General features: G+C 68.0%; 6 protein-coding genes across 6 annotated transcripts; 3 read left to right on the top strand and 3 right to left on the bottom strand.

The window, feature by feature from the left end:
• Window positions 1-304: 304 nt before the first annotated feature.
• On the top strand, window positions 305-1,130 carry CHLNCDRAFT_137925 (hypothetical protein; the record flags this gene model as incomplete). Its single annotated transcript, XM_005851161.1, has 2 exons — window positions 305-675; window positions 815-1,130. The coding sequence occupies 2 exons, from the start codon at window positions 305-307 to the stop codon at window positions 1,128-1,130; spliced, it is 687 nt and encodes a 228-aa protein (XP_005851223.1).
• Window positions 1,131-4,189: 3,059 nt separating this feature from the next.
• On the top strand, window positions 4,190-5,822 carry CHLNCDRAFT_18825 (hypothetical protein; the record flags this gene model as incomplete). Its single annotated transcript, XM_005851162.1, has 5 exons — window positions 4,190-4,356; window positions 4,513-4,715; window positions 4,952-5,084; window positions 5,220-5,418; window positions 5,598-5,822. 5 exons carry the CDS (start codon window positions 4,190-4,192, stop codon window positions 5,820-5,822), a joined length of 927 nt encoding a protein of 308 aa, XP_005851224.1.
• A 2,965-nt stretch (window positions 5,823-8,787) lies between these two features.
• CHLNCDRAFT_137928 (hypothetical protein) lies at window positions 8,788-13,967 on the top strand (the record flags this gene model as incomplete). The annotated part of the gene is made up of 13 exons (XM_005851163.1): window positions 8,788-8,820; window positions 8,939-9,007; window positions 9,287-9,463; window positions 9,704-9,874; window positions 10,062-10,238; window positions 10,415-10,554; window positions 10,726-10,815; window positions 10,985-11,918; window positions 12,071-12,181; window positions 12,389-12,715; window positions 12,777-13,174; window positions 13,353-13,571; window positions 13,781-13,967. 13 exons carry the CDS (start codon window positions 8,788-8,790, stop codon window positions 13,965-13,967), a joined length of 3,033 nt encoding a protein of 1,010 aa, XP_005851225.1.
• An 854-nt stretch (window positions 13,968-14,821) lies between these two features.
• CHLNCDRAFT_137929 (hypothetical protein) lies at window positions 14,822-15,912 on the bottom strand (the record flags this gene model as incomplete). Its single annotated transcript, XM_005851451.1, has 5 exons — window positions 14,822-14,941; window positions 15,067-15,135; window positions 15,295-15,461; window positions 15,560-15,752; window positions 15,844-15,912. 5 exons carry the CDS (start codon window positions 15,910-15,912, stop codon window positions 14,822-14,824), a joined length of 618 nt encoding a protein of 205 aa, XP_005851513.1.
• Window positions 15,913-16,277: 365 nt separating this feature from the next.
• CHLNCDRAFT_137930 (hypothetical protein) lies at window positions 16,278-16,521 on the bottom strand (the record flags this gene model as incomplete). The annotated part of the gene is made up of 2 exons (XM_005851452.1): window positions 16,278-16,340; window positions 16,417-16,521. 2 exons carry the CDS (start codon window positions 16,519-16,521, stop codon window positions 16,278-16,280), a joined length of 168 nt encoding a protein of 55 aa, XP_005851514.1.
• Window positions 16,522-16,847: 326 nt separating this feature from the next.
• On the bottom strand, window positions 16,848-18,947 carry CHLNCDRAFT_8842 (hypothetical protein; the record flags this gene model as incomplete). The annotated part of the gene is made up of 8 exons (XM_005851453.1): window positions 16,848-16,873; window positions 17,010-17,212; window positions 17,433-17,598; window positions 17,747-17,893; window positions 18,069-18,195; window positions 18,385-18,500; window positions 18,684-18,740; window positions 18,827-18,947. Coding segments are annotated over 8 exons (963 nt in total), but the record flags the coding sequence as incomplete, so codon positions are not given.
• Window positions 18,948-20,387: the final 1,440 nt, after the last annotated feature.

Genomic DNA, 20,387 nt, shown 5'->3' on the forward strand with positions numbered 1-20,387 from the left:
CGAACGCCTTGTGCTCCCTTTCAACTCAATGTGAATCATTGGCAATCCTCTCTGCAGTTCGACCGCGATCCAAGGCAAGCGGCCCAGCTTGCAGCTTGGTATCCTGCATTTCCTGCGGTGTGAGCAGCCTTGTTTGCCACGAAACTCGCCCCAGCAGTGCTGTGTAGTTGGCTGTCGCTGCTGCTCCTGCGGCTGGCCCGCCTCCGACTGGCGGCACGCGCCCACTGCCGCCTCTGCAAGACTGCTGCAAGCAGGGCAGAAGTGAGAAGCACCGGCTGTTCTCGTCCCCCTGACACTTCCTGCAATGCCTCGTGCCGCCATCATCGGCGCCGGGAGGGTGGGCACCACGCTGGGGGGGCGCCTGCTGGCGGCGGGGTGGGAGGTGCGCTACGGCAGCCGCGACCCGGCCCACAGCCGCAAGCTCAAGGCCGTGCTGCAGGAGCAGCCTGCCGCCTCGGGCAGCACCGTGTCCGAGGCGGTGGCCTGGGTGGCCAGCGGCAGCGATGGTGGCGGCGCCATCCTGCTCGCCGTGCCGGGCAGCGCGCTGGCCACCCGGCACGCCTGCGCCAGCTTTGCGCGCTCGCTGGGGCTTCAGGCCGAAGGGCAGGTGGTCATCGACGCCACCAACCCGCTGGATGGGCACGGCAATGGGCTGGTGTGGGAGCGCGGCCACTCGTGGGCAGAGGCGCTGCAGGAGGAGCTGCCAGGCACGCGCTGCTAGCTGCCATGCTTTGCTGCTCGGCCCCTTTCCAGCGGGTGAGGAGGCCTTCTGTTGCATGGGATGTCTATTTCTCTGTCCTGCTGCTGCAGGCAGCCACGTGTACAAGGCCTTCAACACGGTGGGCGTGGAGCACATGGCCCGCCCAGACGGCTCGCTGGTGACGGGGCAGCAGCTGACGCTGATGTATGCCGGCGCGGAGGAGCGGCAGGCTGACGTGGCGGCGCTCATTCGTGCCGTGGGCTTCCTGCCCCAGTGGGTGGGCCCGCTGAGGCATGCCCGCACCCTGGAGGCCCTGGCTGAGCTGTACATTCACCTGGGGTCGGGCATGGGCGGGGCGCCCCTGTGGGCAGACGCCGACGGCACGCGGCGCTACCACTTCCAGGTGCTCCGCCGCGGGCAGCACAGTTAAAGGATGTAACTGCAGGAGGCAGCTTTTGATGCACATGCCAGCCACGCGGCAGAACATGCAGTTTGAACAGGTTCAATTGTCAGGAATTAATAAAGCAAGCTGGAACGCATGCCACGGGGAAGGCGCCATGGCTGACGTGGCGCGGTCGTGGCGGCATGGCAGCAAGGTTCATTGGATCATTGGACTGTTTTGTTGTGGCCTGCTTTTGACTTCTGTGAAGTGAGCATAGCAACTCAAGCGCATACTAGGTAGGCTGAGGCTTGCCGCTCGCGCGTCGCGTTCGCGCATGCTCCCTTGGAGGCCCCTGCCTCATCAGCCAGGCTGTCCTGCCTTGAGTGTGTGCCAACGAGTGGGCAAGAGCAGGAGATTGCCAGGTGCCCTCAACAGCAAACCCCAGCCTCGGGCAGCCGCCAGCACACGTCCAAGGTTCATGCGCGAACCAGGGCGGTGCCTGCCGACAATGCTGCTGCCACCGATGCTGCTGCCAGCGCTCGTGCTGCCGCCACGTTGCAGTGGTGCCGCTCGCGCTGCAGCACCCTGCCCCGCTGCTGTGTCTTCAACCGCGCTGGTGCCAGCAGACCCTTGCAGGGTATCGCCAAGATGAGCGACATCCAGGAGGATGCCACCCCCGACATGATGGGCAGGGATGCGGGCGAGGTGGGCCGGCGCCTGCCGGGCTTTGCTGCCATTCAAGGGGCGGTTTTGGGACATGTGCAGCACCGCTGTCCCTGATACCCATGTGGCGCCTTGTGCACGCTCTACTGCTTGATCATGCCGGTCCGCGCCATGCCGGTGCAGGTGGGCAGCACGGTGGACCACGTGCTGGCCCCGCAGCACGCCTCTGTGGAGGGCATGGTGAGCTGGGGGTGATGGGCCGCACGTCTCACTGCGGGCACCCTGCTGTTGCTGCAGCCGTTGATGCCAGCCTGCATTGACAGCGCTCTGCTGCCACCCCCTCTTTCTCGACCCACTGGCAGCCTCTGGCGGAGGAGCGGGAGGAGGTGGAGGACCAGGGCCACGTCAGCACCGAGCACATCATGACGGGCGCACCGCTGGTGCCCCACGAGGTGCAAGGTGCGGCGGCAGGGGCAGGGAAGCCCGGCGGGCGATGAACTAGCAGGGTCTGGAGCAGCGCCTTGCCTGGCATGGTGTGCCGCTGGCAGGGGAATGCCTGGTGTGCCACGTCTGTGCTGGCCAGCTTGGCGCATGCATGCATGCTGGGTGAGCGTGCCGGCAGTGCCAGGCAGCTATTGGGGCTGTGTACCGTGCTCAGCAACCTTCCTGAATGACCTCTTGCCCTCATGACCTGCAGAGAAGCAGAGCGATGCGGAGCGCGACATGGATTGAGGGTTCACAACGCTGGCCCAGCCAGCGGCAGGGAGCTCGTCTGTGACCGCATCCAGCTGGTATCCACATTTGCGCCCCACAAACACCAATGCATGCATTTCAGAGCCCCATCTTAGCTTGTCTTTCCTGCTTGCCACTGTGAAAAAACATCTGCTGGAGCCTGGCAGAAGATGGGCAGCGGCGCCTGCGCACGGCGTGCACGCTGCCGGTATGGCCAACCGCTTACAAAGATTATGAGTGGACCCGGGTTTGAGCTGCAATTGCTGCTTTTGTTTCAATCTTCCGTCAGGCACCCTTCATCAAGGTTAGCACCGCTCACCCCAAAGTATCGGAGCACCTCATCTGCTACCGAGACTGAAGTTCTTCTGTCGGTGAGCCTGCGGTGTCGGATCGAGCTCCGATGCGTTCCTGGTATCGATGGGTCGCCTGCAAGCGACTCAGGGTTAGGGTGTGAGCGGGATGGGTGCGAACCGAAGTTCGCACCCACCGCTGCACGGTCTGCACCCTCTTCCCCCCGGCCTGCTGCACCGGCCTCCTCTCAAGGCCCCGAGGCCAGCGTATGATGGCTGCGCAAGCCTGCCCAACACAGACTGGAGCCGCCGCTGCCGCCTGCCACCGCCATTCGCGGCGCTGTGCCAGACTCACACCCACCCGTCCTCGACCGCCTCACTCGCACTGCAGATCGCCATGGACCCTGATCTGATGGGGCGTGACGCCGCCGACGTGAACTCGAGCCAGGACCACATCCTCCTCCCGCCCCAAGCCGCAACGGAGGGCATGGTGGGCCGCCACTGCCCTGCTTGGCCTGCTTTCTCCTGCCCAGCTATGCCATCACTCATAGCCACCATACCCTCCCTCCTGCAGCCCTATGCCGACGAGCGCGTTGAACGGGAGGACCACGGCAAGGGTGATGGCGAGCACTTGCTGGCCAACCCCAACATTACTCCGCATGAGACGTTGGGTGTGTAGGCTGCCAGCAAGCTCCACCACATACGCTTGGCGCTTGTGCCAGTCTGCTTTTTCTTACATCTAACACCAAAACAAATGCACCACGACCACGTTCTTCCCTCCCCATCCATACAGACCGGCAGAGGGCAACCGAGGATGCGGACTGAGGCCGTCGGCGGCGCGAGTCGAGGAACTTGGCGCAGCATTGCTGCTGCCAACTCAGATCAGAGAGCGCACGGAGTCATCTGCTGCCATTCATTCCCTAGAATTCAACCCTTGCATCTCACTTTTTGCCTTCCGTTTTCATGTCGATGTGCCACCGAAATGTGTGCACCCGCCGCCACACCCTCCTCCTTTTGTTAGACACAGATCCTGTTGCTCGCTGGTGGATGGTAATAGTCCTGACTGGAACTCCTGGGTGACTTTTAATTGAATTGAAATGGGGGGAGCTGTCCTGCCCCTTGGGCACCCCATTGCATTGCCGCCAATGCGATGGCGGCAGAGGCAGCGCCAGCTGGCAGGCATGATCCAGATGAGGAGGGAGCATTGCGCTATCGCGTTCTGCCAGCATAACAGGAGCAGGAAGGAGTATGCAGACAGCAGCTCAGTCGGGCCAAGCAGTGTCTGGGGCAGTGCGGGGCTCCTGGGCAGCTGCGCGCACCCCTTTCAGGCAGTCGCGCGGGTGCCCTCGCAGTGCCCGCAGCGCCCCCGTGCCGCGGGCCACCGGGCAGGAGCGCCTGGTGGTGGCGGCGGTGGCGAACGTGATGGCGGCCGCCGCAGGCAACGGCGGCAGCGTCGGCACCGCCAGCAGCAACCGCCTGCTTATCGTGGGCCCCGGAGTGCTGGGCAGCTACCTGGGCAAGCTTTGGCTGGACGAGAACGGCGCCGGCACGGTGGTCGGGCAGACCAACAGCACCACCAACCATGCAAAGTGCGTGGCCAGCTCGACACGCGCCCCTCCCACCCTTTGTCAGCCTGCTGTCTGTTGCGCGTTGCCAAAACGTTCTGCGGCGCTGCACAGCAATAAGGACCCACCATTCACCATCTACCGGCTGCCTGCCTGCCCGCCTCCCTCCACCCTCTGCAGGCTGCAGGCGCTGGGCATCTCGCCGCGCACCAAGGACGCCGCCGCCGCGGCGGGCACCTTCCCGTTTGTCGTGTTCAGTGCGCCGCCCTCGGGCAGCGCCGACTACCTGGCGGAGATCGAGGCGGCACTGGGGCTGTGGGACGGCACAGGCACCTTTGTGTTCACCTCTAGTGCAGGGTTATATACAGTGGAGGACGGGTCGGGTGGGTGGCTGTGGCTGGCTGGCACCCTGCTCCGCTGGCAGCGCCGCCTTGCTGGCTTGCCTTCGCGGGATTCCACTTGGGGCTACCTGTCGTCCCTGTGGGCTGCCGCTCTGCCCCGCCTCCCGCCTCGGCTCTCCTGCAGCACCTGCGGGCAGGCCCTGCTGCGGCCACGCTGTGCAGCACCCGAGCTGCTTGCTGCTGCTGCTGCGCGCGGTCCCTGCCTCTGCGCCTTGCAGCTTGCGACGAGACGGCCCCGACCGCCAAGCTGGGCGACAACGAGCGCACCGACAAGCTGCTGGCGGCGGAGCAGGCGGTTCTGGTGGCGGGCGGCTGCGTGGTGCGGCTGGTGGGCCTGTACCACGGCCAGAGGTGAGCCGCAGCTCTGTTTTGTGGGGCAGGAGGGTGGACGACATGGCCAGCACCGCGCTCCAGCACGCCGCAACCCAGGCTGCTGGGCCCGCCTGCCTTTACCTCCACCGCTCTTCGCGCTGGCGTGCCATGCAGGGGTGCGCACACCTTCTTCCTGCGCCAGGGCGAGGTGGCCCGCTGGGGCGGCTACACCGTCAACCTCATCCACTACGAGGACGCCGCCTCGCTGTGTCTGGCGGCGCTTCAGGGCCGCGGCAGCGAGGGCGGCGCCTACTACCGCGCACGCACCTTCCTGGGCTGCGACGGCGCGCCCGTCACGTTTGAGGCGAGGGCCGTGCTGCGTGCGGGGAGCGGGGCGGGCTGTTGGCGGCCGGCGTGCGCCGCCTGCGGCTGGGCAGCTGGCCGGCTGGCTGGCTGGCTCGGCTTGTGCGGAGGCCACCCCTTGGGTCTGGGCTCTGCCATGCTGCCTTGTTGACAGCTGTCCTCCCGCTGCCCTCCTGCCCCTCCGAGCAGGACATGATGGCCGCCACGCTGGCCAGCGGCGCCTTCCAGGGCAGCGTCAAGTTCACCGGTGCGGAGGGGCCGGTGAAGGGCAAGCGCATGAGCAACACGGCCACGCGGCAGCAGCTGCAGTGGGAGCCCAGGCACGCCTCGTATGTGGAGTTCATGGAGCGGGAGAAGGCGCAGGACTGGTATGCGAGCGAGCTGGTGGTGGCGGGCATGCCGCATGCGGGGTGACGCATGTTGCTTGAACTGCACTATTGTGCCTGGCACGGCCTGTGACTCAACGGCGCGGTAACAGAGACTGCTCTGGCGGAGGTGAAGGGTTGTGGATGTGCAATTGCTCGCTGGTTCCGGCTGCCGTTGCTTTGCTGGACTCTCTCAGGTGCTTACACAACTGGGGCCCGGTGGGGCGGGGCAGCCTGGAGAGGCCGGGTTGGCGTGCAGGAGTGGCTTTTGTGGGGAGAACAGCAAGCGGAAGGGAAGCAAACAGCAATTGGACAAGGAGAAGACGGCCGAAAGAGCGGGGCAGGTTGAGGGAGCGGCGGGAGGCCAGGACGCTTGCTCAATGCACGGCTTCAAAATTGGACACAAGAGGGCGGGTCCGCAGTTCTGGGGTGACAGCGCAAAGAGATCAAAGGGAGGGCGGCAGCAGCATGTAGTAAGCGAGCGAGAAACAAGTGCCAGGAGCGGTTGGCTGGTGGCGGGGCAATCCGGGTGGCAACTTCTTTCGGCGCGAGCACTGGGCGCAGGCGGGCAGATGGTGGCAAGAGGCATGGGCTCATGCGGCTGCTGTTGATGACACAGGCATGGGAATCTGATGGAACAGGGGCCGGGGATTAGGCAATCACGTGATGGGCGGGTTCGGTTTCAACTGCCCCACAGTGAGGCGTCAGGAGCCAGGCGGGGTGGTCACATGCGGTACACACGCTGCTCCTGCTGCTGCTGGCTGCCCTGGTTCTGCGCTGCCTGCGCCTGCTGCGCAGCCTGCTGCGCCGCCTGCTGCCGCTCCATGCGCGCCTCAATGGCCTTGTCCAGCAGCGTCAGCAGCGCAGCAGCGGTGTCGCCCTGCTTGGCAGTCAGAGCCGCAGCCGCGATCTGCGACTCAGCTGGGAAGTCGTACGGCGAGGCCGGCACCACGGTGGGGGGCGCCTGGCCAGCCGTGCCCAGGTCTCCCGCCGTTGCCAGGGAATCGAAGCGAAGCGCGCCGATTTTGGGCGACACGGTGCGCAGCAGGCTGCCCGGGGTGCTGAGCGGCAGCATGCAGCCGGGCGACATCTCCAGCAGGGCTGGACCCGCCAGCACAGCGCCCCCCACATGCTGCGCCTCCTCCTGTTGCTGCTGCTGCTGCTGCTGCTGCGACCCGGTCAGCCCCCCCTGCTGCTGCTCCTGCTGGTGCTGGTGCCGCTGCTGGGGCGCTGCTGCCCCACCCTGCTGCTGCAGCTGCTGGGCCGGCGGCTGCGCCCCGGGCGGACTGCCCTCCAGGTTGTGCAGCAGGCGCAGGCCGATGGCCTCCTGCTGCGCCGCAATGGTCTGCTGCGGGTTGAACACAAAGTCGTCGCGCTGCACCTGCAGCATGGCCAGCAGGCCCTTGATGGTGCGGTTCTCGTCCATCACCTCGTTCACAGCAGCCACCACGCCCTGCACCGCGGTCGCACGCAGGCAAGGGCGCAGGTGGGGTCAGAGAACACATGAGTGAGAACAGCGCCTCGTGCTCAACCAACAATCGCTCGCTCAGCACGCCCCGGCCAATCAGCCAGACGCTCCCATCAGCTGTGGCCTCCTGCCCCTTCACACACTCCACCAGGCCCCCACCTTGAGCTGCTGCTCCATGGCGCGGTTCTGCTCGCGCAGCCGCCCATACGCCTGCTCCAGCGCCTCCATGTGCTCGCTGTCCTGCTTCATGTACTCCTTCTCCGCGCTGTCCCGCTCATCGCCAATGTTGAGGTAGGCGAGGTCCGGGTCGGCCAGCGAGGAGCCCAGCCCGTCGGGACCGCGCGCAGGCGGCGCCGCCGTCCTGCAGAGCGCAGGCAAGGGAGTGCTGGTGTGAGGGGCGGCACCAGCAGTGGCAATGGTGGCACCAGCGGCAAGCACAAGGAAGGGTGGCCTTGGCCGGACAACGACGGGCTGAAACCGTGCACCGCCGTGCCGCCTGCTGCTCAACGAGCGCATCGACAGCAGCAGCAACCCAACACAAAGTGTCAGCAGCAGGGCAGGCCAGCGCTCACCCGCGTTGGTCTGCCGGCTCTGCGTCTCGGGGCGCCATTGCCGGCGTGCGCTGCGGGCGTTGCACCCACATGCCCGGCGAGAACAGCGCGGGTGCTGCTGCATTCTCCACCATCTGCACATCCTCGTCCACCTCGACGCTCAGACCGCCTGCCATGGCGCGGCTAGGGGTTGCTGGGCTGCAGGCGGGGGTGGGGGTCGCCAGGCAGGGCGCGGCAGTGTGTCGGAAGCTGTCGCAGGCTTGCGCGGCGGGCGGGTCCACCCACAGAGCGGCGGGCGACCGCCGCCCGCGAATGATCAAGGTTCAGGCGCCACAGCAGGTCGCCTGGAGAGGAGGGGACAGGCTGGGGCCAGCCGCGTTTGTTAAACTCGGCGCTGGCTGGGCCGCCTGGCGGCCGCAGGGCCCACCTCGCACGAGGGATAGACCCACGGTGACTGGTCTGCTGATGTTGGCGTCAGTCCGGGGCTGTGGGGCACGTGTAAGGGAGGGATTGCGGAGACCGAGGCCGCTGGCCGGCTGGCTTTGCCGGGGGGCCGTAGCTGTGGTCTGAGCACGAGTGCGAGCGGTCGCGGGCCTCGGTATCCCCAGTTCAAGCTGAATTGAAGTGTGTTCTTTCCAAATGGCCAAACCACTCAAATACCCCCCTGGCGGCCAATCTGGTGCACTGGAGCTGGCATTTGCAGCGCAGGCGCGCTCAGGAAACCGCGGGCCTCATTTTTCCCGGCGCGGAAGGCCTGGCGCCGACAGCAAAGCTCGACACCCATGAAGGCGGCACTGGGAAGGGCAAGGGCCCCGCCTGCGGCGCTCAAGCGGACTTGTAGGGCTGCTCACGCCAATGCCAGGTCAAGGAGGGCCCTACAAGTCAGGGCAGACGCAAGCCGCAAGTTTGGCAAGGGACAGGTGCGCAGGGTAGCCCTACAACAACGGCTCCTTCCCCTGGGCGCACAAATTGCCAGCGGGGCCACATCAGGTTCAATGTGCAGCAGTGCCAGCGCCCTGCGCAGCCTGGTGGGCCGCCTTTGGCCACGGGTCAACGGCTAGCGGTGGCGGCGGCGGCGCCACGTTTGATACTGCTCAAGGACTGCGCCCCCGGGCCGCTCACGCCGCCTCTATTGCTTGTGTGCAGCGGCTGGAGCCCGAACGCCTGAATGCGGGGCGGCAGCTGGGGTCCGGCAGCTTTGGCGAGTGCTATCGGGTGCGCTCTGCCGCCGCTTGTTGTATGACCTGCCCCCGCTGCGTGCCTGCTGCAAACGTCAGCATATTGCTGGCCACTGCTGCCGTGGACTTCCGTGCACAGAACCCGCCCCCGCTGCTCCAGCCCTGTACGCTCCACAACTGCACGCAAGCCTCCTGCCCCCGCCTGCTTGCCCCACCCCGCCCGCACGTCACATGCGGCCCCTGTTTGCTGCCCCTGTCCTCCCTGCCCTCTTGCCGCGCTCTGCCTGACCTGGTGCGCCGCTACCTCCCGCTGCAGGGCACGTTTGTGAACGACGACGGCGAGATGGAGGAGGTGGTGCTGAAGCGGGTGAGGGCGCGGGTGCAGGGCGCAGACGAGATGCACGAGGCCGAGCACCTGATCAACGTGCTGGCCAGCAGGGCGGCCGGCGAGGCGGTGGCGCCCTTCCTGGGGTACACCGTCGTGGAGCAGGCGGTGGGTGGCTGCCAGCAGGCCTGGGCGCAGTGGGAGACAGTTGGGAGGGCGGGAAGGCAGCACGGAAGCACGGCCTGGCTGGCTCAGCTTTTGCGGGAGGTACCGGCGTGCGCCGGGCTTGGCAGAGCGGCAGACAAGATGGCGGCGAGTTGGCTGGCGGCCTCCTTGACTCCATGGTTGCTCCCCCGCTCATACGCCGCCCGCCTGCCCCTGCCTCCGCCCTGCGCCGCCGCGCCACAGTCTGGGCGGCTGAGCAAGGGTCTGTGGCTGGTGTGGGCCTACGAGGGCGACAAGACTCTGGCCTACTACCTCAAGCGCCGCGACCTGGAGCGCTGCCTGGCGGCCGACCTGGGGGTGGAGGAGAGCCAGGCCGTGCCCACAGCCATGAAGCAGATCTTCGACTGCCTGCTGGTGCGTGGGCCATGGCGGTGGTGTGCGGGGGGGCGGGCGGGTGGCTGTTGGGAAAGGAGCAGGCAGGGCTGGGCTGTCGGGCTGCAGCTGTCAACCGGCGCGCGCCTGCGCTGTGCTGGCGCCGCCGCCGCCGCCGCCTGGCTGACACCGGAGGCTTCCGTGCCGGCGCGCGTGTGTTTGGGCGCAGGCGCTGCACAATGTGGGCATCGTGCACCGCGACATCAAGCCCGCCAACATCGTGTTTGACGAGAGTGAGCGGCGCTTCCGCCTCATCGACCTGGGCGCCGCCGCCTGCCTGCGCACCGGCACCAACTACAAGCCCTCGGAGACGATCCTGGACCCCTGCTACTGCCCGCCAGAGGAGGTGCGCCGTGGGCGCCTGGTCGGCAGGGGTGGAAGAGGTTGTGCTGGCGCCGGCGCGGTGCCACCCCACGCCTGCCCGGCCTGCTGTCGCTGCTGGTTGGAAGAGGCATGCACAGCCCTGCGCCTCCTCTGCGTGCCCTCGCCAACCCGCCGCCGCCGCACCCCCGCTGCCCGCAGTACGTGCTGCCCACCGACGCGCCGCACCTGGCCGCCACGGGCACGCGCCTGCGCACCGTCATGACGCCTGTGCTGTGGACGCAGCACCGCCCCGACTGCTTCGACACATACTCGGCGGGCATTGTGCTGATGCAGCTGAGGTGGGGGTGCGGTGCGGCTGGTGGTGTGTGTGGGGAACCCTTGCGCGGGGCGTGTGGGGCGCAAGATGGAGCTTGTCTCGGATCCATCCTTGCTTGTTCTTCTGTGAGCGAGCGATGCACCACGCCCTGCCTGCCTGCCCCGCCCCCCCTGCTTGTGCCCCGCCCCCGCAGCCTGCCCTTCCTGCGCACCACTTCCTCCCTGCGCACCTTCAACGGCGCTCTGGCCCGCTGCAACCACGACCTGGAGGAGTGGCGCGTGCGGTGAGGCCCGCACCCCGCCGCCCCGCGCTCCCGCGCTCCCTTCCTCGGCCTTGCGCCGCACCTGCCGTCGCTGCCATGGCGCGCGGCCCGGCAGCCGCTTGCCCCGCCCCCACACGCACACCACCACCGCCACCGCTCCTCACACCCCGTGCCCCGCCTCCGCCTGCAGGTCTGGCCTGCCGGCGCGGCAGACGGCGATCCTGGATGCCAACGACGGCGCCGGCTGGGACCTGGCGGCCAGCCTGCTGCGGCCTCGCACCGTTGTGAACGACGACGACGGCGGCGTCAAGTTTGTCAACACCGGCCGCGCGCCCCGCCTGGGCGCCTCTGCCGCCCTCAAGCACCCGTTCATCCGCAGGGCCGGCGTGCCGGCGGCGCCCGCCGCCGAGCCGCCTGCCAGCGGCTCCGGCGGGCGCGGCCGCGGCCGCGGCGGCGCCGGCAGCAGCTCCGCCGACCGCAGCGGCACGCGCGGCAGCCGCGGGCAGCGCTCGGTGGCGGCGCCCGCGGCCGCCAAGGGCGCCAGGGGCGGCGGCGGCGGCGGCGGCCTGCTGGGCATGTGGGGCTCCCTCAAGAGCCGCTTCTTCGACCTGGAGGCTCGGGTGATGCAGGAGGCGACGGCCACCGAGGTGCAGACGACGCGCGTGCAGCAGCTGCGGGGCGACGTGGCGGCGGGGCGCGCCTCGGCGGCCGACCTGCTGCGCGAGGAGACGGCGCTGGAGGGCATGCAGCGCAGCCTGGCCTCCTCGGTCAAGGAGATGAACTCTGTGTACGGCGCGGCCCGCGGCTTCCTCTCAGGCATCCTGGGCAGCGGCGGCAGCGGCAAGGGCGGCAAGGTCTCGCGCGGCAGCGGCGGCAAGGCGGCCGCCGCCGACGCGGCGGACGCGGCGCCCGAGCGCCGCATGCCCAAGTGGGCGGCCAAGGAGGTGCCTCTGGAGAAGGTGGACCCTGCGGCGGCCAGGCAGGCCGCCGCCGCGTCCTCCCCGCGGCGGCAGCAGGGCGAGCAGTCGGAGGAGGAGGAGGCAGCGGCGGCGGCCTCGGCGGCAGCAGAGGCGGCGGGCGCGGCCGCCGGCGCGGTGGTCAGCAGCGCCGCGTCCAGCCTCCTGGTGCGTTGCGGCGGCCCTCCTTGCTGCTGCCTGCAACCTGTCCAGCCCGACCGGCATCTGTATCCCCTCATCGCTGCAGCCCCGCTCGCTGTTGTGCCGCCCTCTCACCATGCCCCTTCCCCCTTGCGCCGCCCTCCCGCCGCCTGATGCAGCGCTTCACCGGCAGCGCCATCACGGGGCTGGCCAGCTTTGCGGCCAGCGTGAGCGAGCAGATGGAGCGCAACGCGGCGCAGGCGGCGGCAGAGGCGGCGGCGCAGAAGAAGGTGCGCCGCGCGGGCAGGGCTGGCAGGCTGCCGCAAGCGCTGGCGCAGTGCCCGCCCGCAAGCCCAGCACACGCTGGGACCGCCCTTCCACCTGACCCCTCGCCCTCCTGCCTTCCGCCTGACCCTTGCTGTCCTGCCTTCCGTCTGACCCTCTCCCTCCACCTCCCCTGCTCCTTCCTCCCTTCTCCCGCCTGCCCGGGAGTGCAGGCCGCGGCAGCATACCTGGCGGCCCTGCAGTCCCTGCAGCCGCCGCTGGACGGGTCGTCGGCGTGGGAAGAGGCGGCGGCGCGCCTGCCGCCCTCCCCGGACCACGCCCCGCTCAGCGAGCGGCGGCGGGAGCAGGTGTTCCGCGCGTATGTGGAGGTTCTGGCCAAGGCGGAGAACGCGGCACGCACCAAGGCGCTGGCGGCGTTCCAGGCACGGCTGCCGCCTGCAGGAGCAGCAGGCGGCTGGGGACGCAGCGCCTTGCGGTGCAGCCATGCCTCCGGCTGCTGGGCCGTGGCGGCGATGGACGCGGCGGCGAGCCGACGCTGCGTGGGCGCCACCCCGCCGCTGACGCCTCCCGCCTGCCTGCCCTTCTCAATCCGCTGTGCAGGAGCTGCTGGTGGCGGCGCAGGTGGCGGCGGACAGCCGCTACGCCGACTTCCAGGCAGCGCACAGCGCCGACCCGCGCTACTCCGCCCTGGCATCCGAGGCGGAACGGCAGGCGGCGTTTGAGGGGTTCACAGGCCAGCTGCGCGCGGCGCGGGAGGCGGCGCAGCGCAAGGAGCAGGAGGCGGCGGAGGCGGCGGCGCGGGCCGCGGCGCGCGCCGCGCAGCGCCTGGCAGAGGCCCAGGCCGCCAAGGAGCGGGCGGCCGCGCGGGCGGCGGCCAAGCTGGCGCAGGCGGAGGCGGCGGAGGCGGCGTACCGGGAGCTGCTGCAGGAGCAGGAGGGCGCCATTGCCGGCGGCGTCACCTACGCCCAGCTGAAGGCCATGCTGTGGACAGACCCGCGGTGGGTGGCCTTTTGGGGAGAGAGGGAGCCCAGGGGGCAGGCAGCCCGGGCTGCATGCCCCGCACCAGCTGCTGGCCTTGCTGGCCAGCTCTACGTGTCTGCCCCACCTGCCCACTTTGCCCCCTGCGACCCTTCCCCGTCGCCCGCCGCCTCAACCCTCTTCTCCCTCCTCCCGCAGGTTTGAGGCTGTGCCCGAGCTGCGCCGCAAGGCTCTGTTTGGCGAGTATGTGGCCATCCTGGAGGAGGCGGGGCTGCTGACGCTGGCGGTGGACGAGGGCGACGTGGCGGCCACGGTGGCGGGCCTGCAGCAGCTGGTGGAGGCGGAGGAGGGGGCCAGCCAGGAGCAGGTGGAGTTCCTGCGGCGGGAGCAGGCGCGGCTCAAGGAGGAGTATGCCAGGTGGGTGCGGCGGGCGGCGCGGGGATGAGCAGGCCAGGAGGCGGGGGTGGCAGGCGCAGCAGGCGGCGCCGCATCATCACGCCCCGCGCCTTCACTTGCTGCGGCTCGCTGATGCCCCAGCGCGCTGCGCCTGCCTCCCCAGGCCCCGCTGACGCCCTGCTTGCGCTGCCTGCCCGCCCGCCCTCCCGCCGTGCCCCGCCTTGCCGCAGGATGGAGGCCAAGCTGCGCAGCATGGAGTCCCGGCTGCAGCTGGGCGCCAGCGCGGTGGCGGAGCTGCAGCACGCGGAGCAGGACCCGGACGGTACCGTGAACTTCCACTTTGGAGACAGCCTGCCCTCCGCGGCAGAGCTGCAGAAGTCGGTGGCCGTCAACGGCAGCAACCTGGCCAAGAAGTGAGGCAGCGGCGAGCCGGTGGGCCGGCGCATGGCATGCCCACGGTGCGCTGCCAGGCCGCCGCCCGATGCCTGCCTGTCGCAGCGCTCCCCCGTGCCCCTTTGCCCCTCTTCCTCCCCCGCTGTGCCGATTGGATGCTGAGATGTCAGTCCCAACAATGCTATTCTGCTGGCTGTTTGGCCCAGTGCCGCTGCCGGCTGCCGGGCTGGACGGATGGCGTTTTTCGAGCACCTTTTTGTGCCTCCTTTATGATTTGATTCGCCGGAATCAGCCTCGGCGACAGCGGAGCGCAGCGTGCCAGAGAGAAACATTCCCTGTTGCTGAAAGCCCCTGCCACGGCTGGGTGCTGCCTCCATAGCTACGATTCCGCTGCCTCATTTTCCCCTCGGTGATGCCTTGTACTTACTATCTGCCTACGTACCCACACACAAACAACAGCGGTCCTGCTGCAAACCCCGGCTTTTTCTCTTGTTGGACCTGCCTGCCCTTGCCTGCCCTTGCCTGCATTTGCATTGAGATTGACGCCACATGCGGCCTGGCTCCACCCTACCCGTTTTTCACCACCGCCGTGCCGCTCGACCCCTGTGACCGGTGGATCGTATCAGGTGCCAGTGGTGGCCTGTTGGTACCGACACCCTTCACCCCCGCTGCACAGCTCACCTAGTACACCCGCCCTCCTCTACTTAACCTTTGCCGTTTGACTGTTGTGCCCGACCCTGCGTCCTTGACCCTTGTCTGGTGATGTTGTTATGTTTCATGGCTGGCATCATGCCTGACTGGTGTATTGTAGAGTAAGAAAGAGAGACAGAGAGGGATGGGGGAGAGGCGGAGGCGTGGTGGAGGGGGAGGCACATGCGTCACTGGATCTGGGCGTGGGCCTGCCAGTAGGCGGTGGCCTGCTCATACTTCTCGCGGTCCAGCGGCACCCCGCTGCCCCCCTCCTCCTTGCCTAGCGCGTTCCTCATCATCGTGATGGGCTGCAGCAGGCAAGGGGGCGTGCTGGCTGGGTGGAGGCCGGGAGGGCTGCACTTGGAGCAGTGCTGTCAGGTGGCGGCGCCAATGCCAGGCGCCGGCTGGTACAGGTCACCCCCGCCGGCCCCACCTGCATGGGTGTCTCATAATCCTCATCCTGAGCCTTGATGCTGATGATCCCCCAGGGAGCATCCGGCAGCTGCGAGGCAGCACAAACAGGCCAACAGTCGATGCAATGTGTGCCTGGCCCCGGCCCGACTCGCAGGTAGCAGGCCCGGCAGCCAAGCTGACCAACCGCTGCCCTGGCATCCCTTGATGCATCCCTGGATTCACCAACCCATCCATCCATCCATCCCACCTCCTGGCCCGCGCCCTGCTTGGTGGGCATGGCCTCGTACTCCTTTGCCAGCTGCTCCCGGCTGTACAGGATGACGTCCAGCCAGGCAGCCTCGGTGGCCCGGACCGCCGCTGCCGGCAGCCAGCGCACCAGCACGGCCAGCTCGTCGGGCCGCCGCCGCGTGTAGGCTGCAGGCGGGGAACAGGCGGCGCAGGCAAGGACACGTCACATCGCCGTGCCACTTGGCCACTAGCGTGTGGCAGCTTCTCGCCAAACAGGTTGTTACCTGACTGCAGCAGGTGGCGGTTGTCATCCGTGATGGGCAAGGCGCCCACGGTGGCGCCTGTGTAATTCCTAATGAAGATGTGCTTGCAAAAGGGCGCATAGCCCGCGACCAGCGGCTGCCCGCCTGCATACGCCGCCTGCACCTTTTGCACAAACTGCTGCTTGTCGCACGACAGCCGCGCGCCCGCAAACTCCTGCAGGAACAAGCAGCGGCGGCAAGTGGGCACGGTGGCCAGGCGGTGGCGGCGAAGGGCGCCGTTGGGGCGGCAGCGGCGTTCAGCGCACCGGGTCGTCCCATTGCCGCAGCGCAAATGTGTCAAGGAAGAAGGTATCGGTGTGTATCAGGGACGCCATGGTGAGGACCCGGCCCCGCCTTGCGCTGCCCGGCACGCAGCGCGCAGTCAGATGGGGGACACTCCTGCCCAACATCTAGGAGGAAGGCGATGCGAGAACGGCGGGCGTTAACTTGGCATTGCCGCCGCTGCTGCGCACGCTGGGGCGGGACGTGGCGGCGTTTCCCTGTTGGATCCAGCAGCCCATCCACAATTACACACGGAGCACCCTGCCTTACTGAATTATTTACATTGCAGAGGCACATGCGGACCCTCGACAGTGGTCTATCAATATCCTGCACAAGCTAACACCGTCGACTTCAACCCTGCTGCCAGCCAGCCACGCCTCCTGCCTCCTGCCCCGTCATGGAACAGCCGCCAGCCCGCTCACTCCTCCTTTGCCACCGTGGCACCGGCGCCTTCCTCGGAGCGCCCCGGCTTCATCACCACCTGCAAAGGAGGCCAGGGACCTGGTTGAATCATACGGCGGCCCGTTCCTATCTATGTGTAAAGTCAGGGTGCACACCTTGATGGTTTGCTTGTCGTTGAACATGCGATACGCCTCGGCCGCCTCTTTCAGAGGCGGGGTGTGGGTGATCACAAACTGGGGATCCAGCGTTCCATCCTGCATTGTCACATGCAGTTTGTGATGATTGACGAAACTACAAGGTTCCAGGTTGCAAGGGAGGGCTGCTCAGGCAGCACGCCGGCCGCACCTGCACCATGCCCAGCAGCTTGTGCCAGTCTGCAGACAGCTTGCTTGGGTGCTGGTTAGTGCCTGCTAAGATAGACATGCACGGCGGAGCACATCCACGCCTCGCACTCACACTTCTGCACCGGGGTCTGTCCGGCCCTCATGGTCAGGCACTTCTCCATGAAAGCGCCTGCACAGGGAGCAGGACGGGGCTGGGAGGACGCCAGACCCTTGCTGCTGTGGGGGATCGCTCGCAGGCACTTACCGATGTTGAAGTGATTGCAGTAGCCTGCACAAAGCAGGCAGCAGGGCATCGTGTCGATCAACACCGCGCCTGCTTCTTGGACACATGCCACGCACCCCCGGCGCCGCTGCCTCCGTGACAGCGCCTCCTCTTGCAGGCAGCGCACCACCACACCGCCTACCCGCATAGGCGCCGGCGATGGCCACGCGGCCGCCCTTGCGGCAGCACTCGATCAGCTCGTTCACAATTTCAGACGGATCGGTCTCCAGCTTCAGCGCCGTCTCAAAGTAGTGCAGCCAGGAGGAGGTGTAGTGCAAGCCGACTGCGGGGTTGCAGGAGGAGGCGAGGATTAAGGCAAGGGGGAGGAAGGGGTGCCAGAAGGGGCTGCGAGGACCAGGCAGCAGCGCCGGCAGCGGCGGGATGCCACGTCAGCATGAGCAGGCGGTAGCATGCCTGCTTCGATGCACACGTCGGGCGCGGTGCCGTCTGGGAACATCTCGCGCAGCGCCGCCATCGGCTTCTTCTCTGCAGCACGGCGGCGGGCAGGTGGAAGGGTGGCCAGCGGCAGGGTGGAGGCAGGAACTGCTCGGCTCCCCGCCTCAACCAGCCTGTGCCCACGCTGCTTGCCCCCCCACTTGTGAAGTTGATGGTCTCCACGGTGCCGTTGCGGATGCGCTCGCGGGCAAAGGCCAGGCGCTCCTCCTCTCGGTCGATGAGGATGACGCGCTGAGCGCCGCGCGCAAAGGCGCAGTGGGCCGCCAGCAGCCCCACTGCAGGCAGGCACGCGGGGTGGCAGCAGGCAGCGAGTGTGCGACCACGCGCATGCTCCGGCGGCTGTGAAGCAGATCTGATGGGTCGCGGCAAGAGTGCCAGGTGGTGCGAGCCGCCAGTGGAATTCCCAGCCCCCAGCCGGCTCACCCGGCCCGGCGCCCCAGATGGCGACGCGGTCCCCCTCCGCCACCTCCCCCAGCTCGCAGCTGTGCCACGCGGTGGGCAGGATGTCTGACAGAAGCACCACCTGGTTATCCGACAGGCTGGCAGGCACCTTGAGGCAGTTCAGGTTGGCTGCGGGCGGGGACAGGGTGGGCCGGGGCTGAGCAGGCAGCTCAGCAGGCAGCTGGCAAGGCAGGCAGGCCCAACTAGCGGCTGGTTGATGCCGCACATGCAGCCATCGCCGACGGCTCCAGACATCAGGATCGATCTTGCTGGCAGCACACGTGGCGGGCAGCGGCAGGCGCACCAAAAGGGACGCGCACGTACTCGGCCTGCCCGCCGTCCCAGCCGCCCGTCAGGTGGCTGTACCCAAAGAACCCTCCGGAGCGGTGGCCATACATCATCTCCTGCTCCTTGCTGGGGTTGGTATTGTCCTGCGGGGAGCAGGCGGCGGGTGCAAGACGCAACATCCTGTGGGGGGGAGTCGGCGCCTCTCGTGGCCGACGTCCCCGGCGGCAGCCACCTGGCAGTCACACGCCGTGCATGTGCCCCTCCCCTCGTGGTGCAGGCCAGGCAGGGGCACATCCAGGGTCAGGGGCAGCGGGGGCCAGGCCAGCACTCACGCAGCTGGTGTAGTAGCTGTTGCGGCAGTAGAAGCAGGTGCCGCAGGCGATGTCAAAGGCCACCACCACGCGGTCGCCCTTGCGCACCTCCTTCACCTCGGGCCCCACCTCCTCCACTGCAGGCAGCGCAGGGCAGGGCAGGGCAGTAGGGGCTGAGCAGGGCTGGGCAGGGCAGCGGGCGCAGGCGATCCGGCCAGCGGCATGGCAACAGAGGCGGGATCCAGACCGCGGCTGGCCGACAGCTGCGGTCGCGCCGCCAGGCCAGGCTCTGGCGGGCTGCGCGCAGCCCCAGGGCTCACCCATTCCCATGAACTCGTGACCTAAGATGTCATGCTTCTTCATGCCCGGCATCGACCCTGCGCGGGGCAGGGGCGAGGCGTGGCGTGGCGTGGCGGGTATGGGGCCTCTGCAGCGGGACAGCAGCCTCCCCAGGGCGGGACACGCAACTCGCCTGTGTACAGGTGCAGGTCTGAGCCGCAGATGGCGGTGGAGGTGACGCGCAGGATGACGTCCTGAGGGTCGGTCGCCACAGGCACGGCCGCCTCCACCACGCGCACGTCCTGCAGGCAGGCGGCGGGGTGTCGGTGAGCGCAGGCATGGGGAGCGCTGTCTCGCTGCACGTGCACACGCAACGAAATCGTGCGCCAACCCCACATCCTTTGTATTGACCACAAACCACCACACGCACACACACACACACCTTCGTGCCGTGCCACTGCACGGTCAGCATCTTCCTGCTTTCATCCTTCTTGCTGCGGATGGTGACGGCGGGCGCCTCTGCAGCGCAGCAAAGAGAAAGCCGATCCGGAGGCGAGCGCGGCATCGGAGGCATCGGCAGCGGGTGGAGCTGTGGCTAGCGGGCAACAAAGGCAGGGCAGGGCTGCCGCTCGGCTGGCCCTGGGGCAGCATTGGAGCAGCAGAGGGCATAATCTGGCCATCCAAGGCTGTCGGTGGGGATCCTCGCTGAGTACCTGTGTGGCGTGGGAGGGCAGCGCTCACGAGGCTCGTCATCGTGCTCTCCTGCTGCTGGCACAAACACAGGAAGTGAGGCAGACACGTTGAGGTCAAGCTCAAAGCTCAAACGCCGTGTTGTCTTTCCTTCTTGCTTCCCTTCTGGCCATACCAGCGTCATCGCGGCGCCGCTTACAAGGTTCTGTTTGACCGCAGACTGTTTCAACCCTGGACGTGAGAAACAAGGTGAAACAAGTGGGGCTGCCCCCCTACTGCCCCCCCGCACCCTTGGCCGCCCGGAACATGCGGCGCAGCTCGCTGAGCGGCGGCCGCAGCTCGATGCCGCTGTAGCAGAGGCGCATCTGCTCCTCCATGCGCCCCCACCGCTCCAGGCAGATGCGCTCCAGCCTGCAGGGCGTGAGGCGCGCACGAAGCACAGGAGATGGTAGGTGAGGGGCTTGCGGCGAGGCCAAGATGCACGCAGGCGACGTGTGGCGCGTGTGCAGCGCCCAGCAGAGGCGGCCGAGGCCCAGCAGCAGCGCCCAGCTCACTTGTCCCAGACCGGGTCCACGAGGTGCGGGCTGGTGGCGCCCAGGTGCTTCAGGATGCGCTGGTGCACCTGCGCACCCACACGAGGCAGGGATCGGTCAGGGTGCCAGCAGGAGAGGCAGGTAGTGCTTGTGTGTGTGTGGGGGGTCAGCTGTAGAGCAGGCGGGGCTGCAGATGGCATCCCGGCGATACAGGCCCGCCAGGTGCCTGCTCCCCTTCCCTGGTATCTTCCACGCCCCTCCCCTGGGCCCCCACGCTGCCGACCTGGCCCCCCAACCCCCCCTCCCCACCAGCCCACCTGCACCAGCTTCTTGTCCAGCCCCGCGGTGGTGGCGGCCAGCAGCTGGCGCACCTCCCCCGGCTGGAACTGCTGCTGCAGGTGCACGTCGGAGCTGCCCACAGACTCAATCGCCTCGTCCAGCCGCTGCGGCGGCGCGCGGGGCGGGGCGGGGCGGGGCGGGGCAGGGGGTGTTAGGGCGGGGTGGGGCAGGGGGTGTTGGGTA

Source organism: Chlorella variabilis (genome assembly GCF_000147415.1).
Source record: "Chlorella variabilis unplaced genomic scaffold CHLNCscaffold_2, whole genome shotgun sequence".
Taxonomy (NCBI): domain Eukaryota; kingdom Viridiplantae; phylum Chlorophyta; class Trebouxiophyceae; order Chlorellales; family Chlorellaceae; genus Chlorella; species Chlorella variabilis.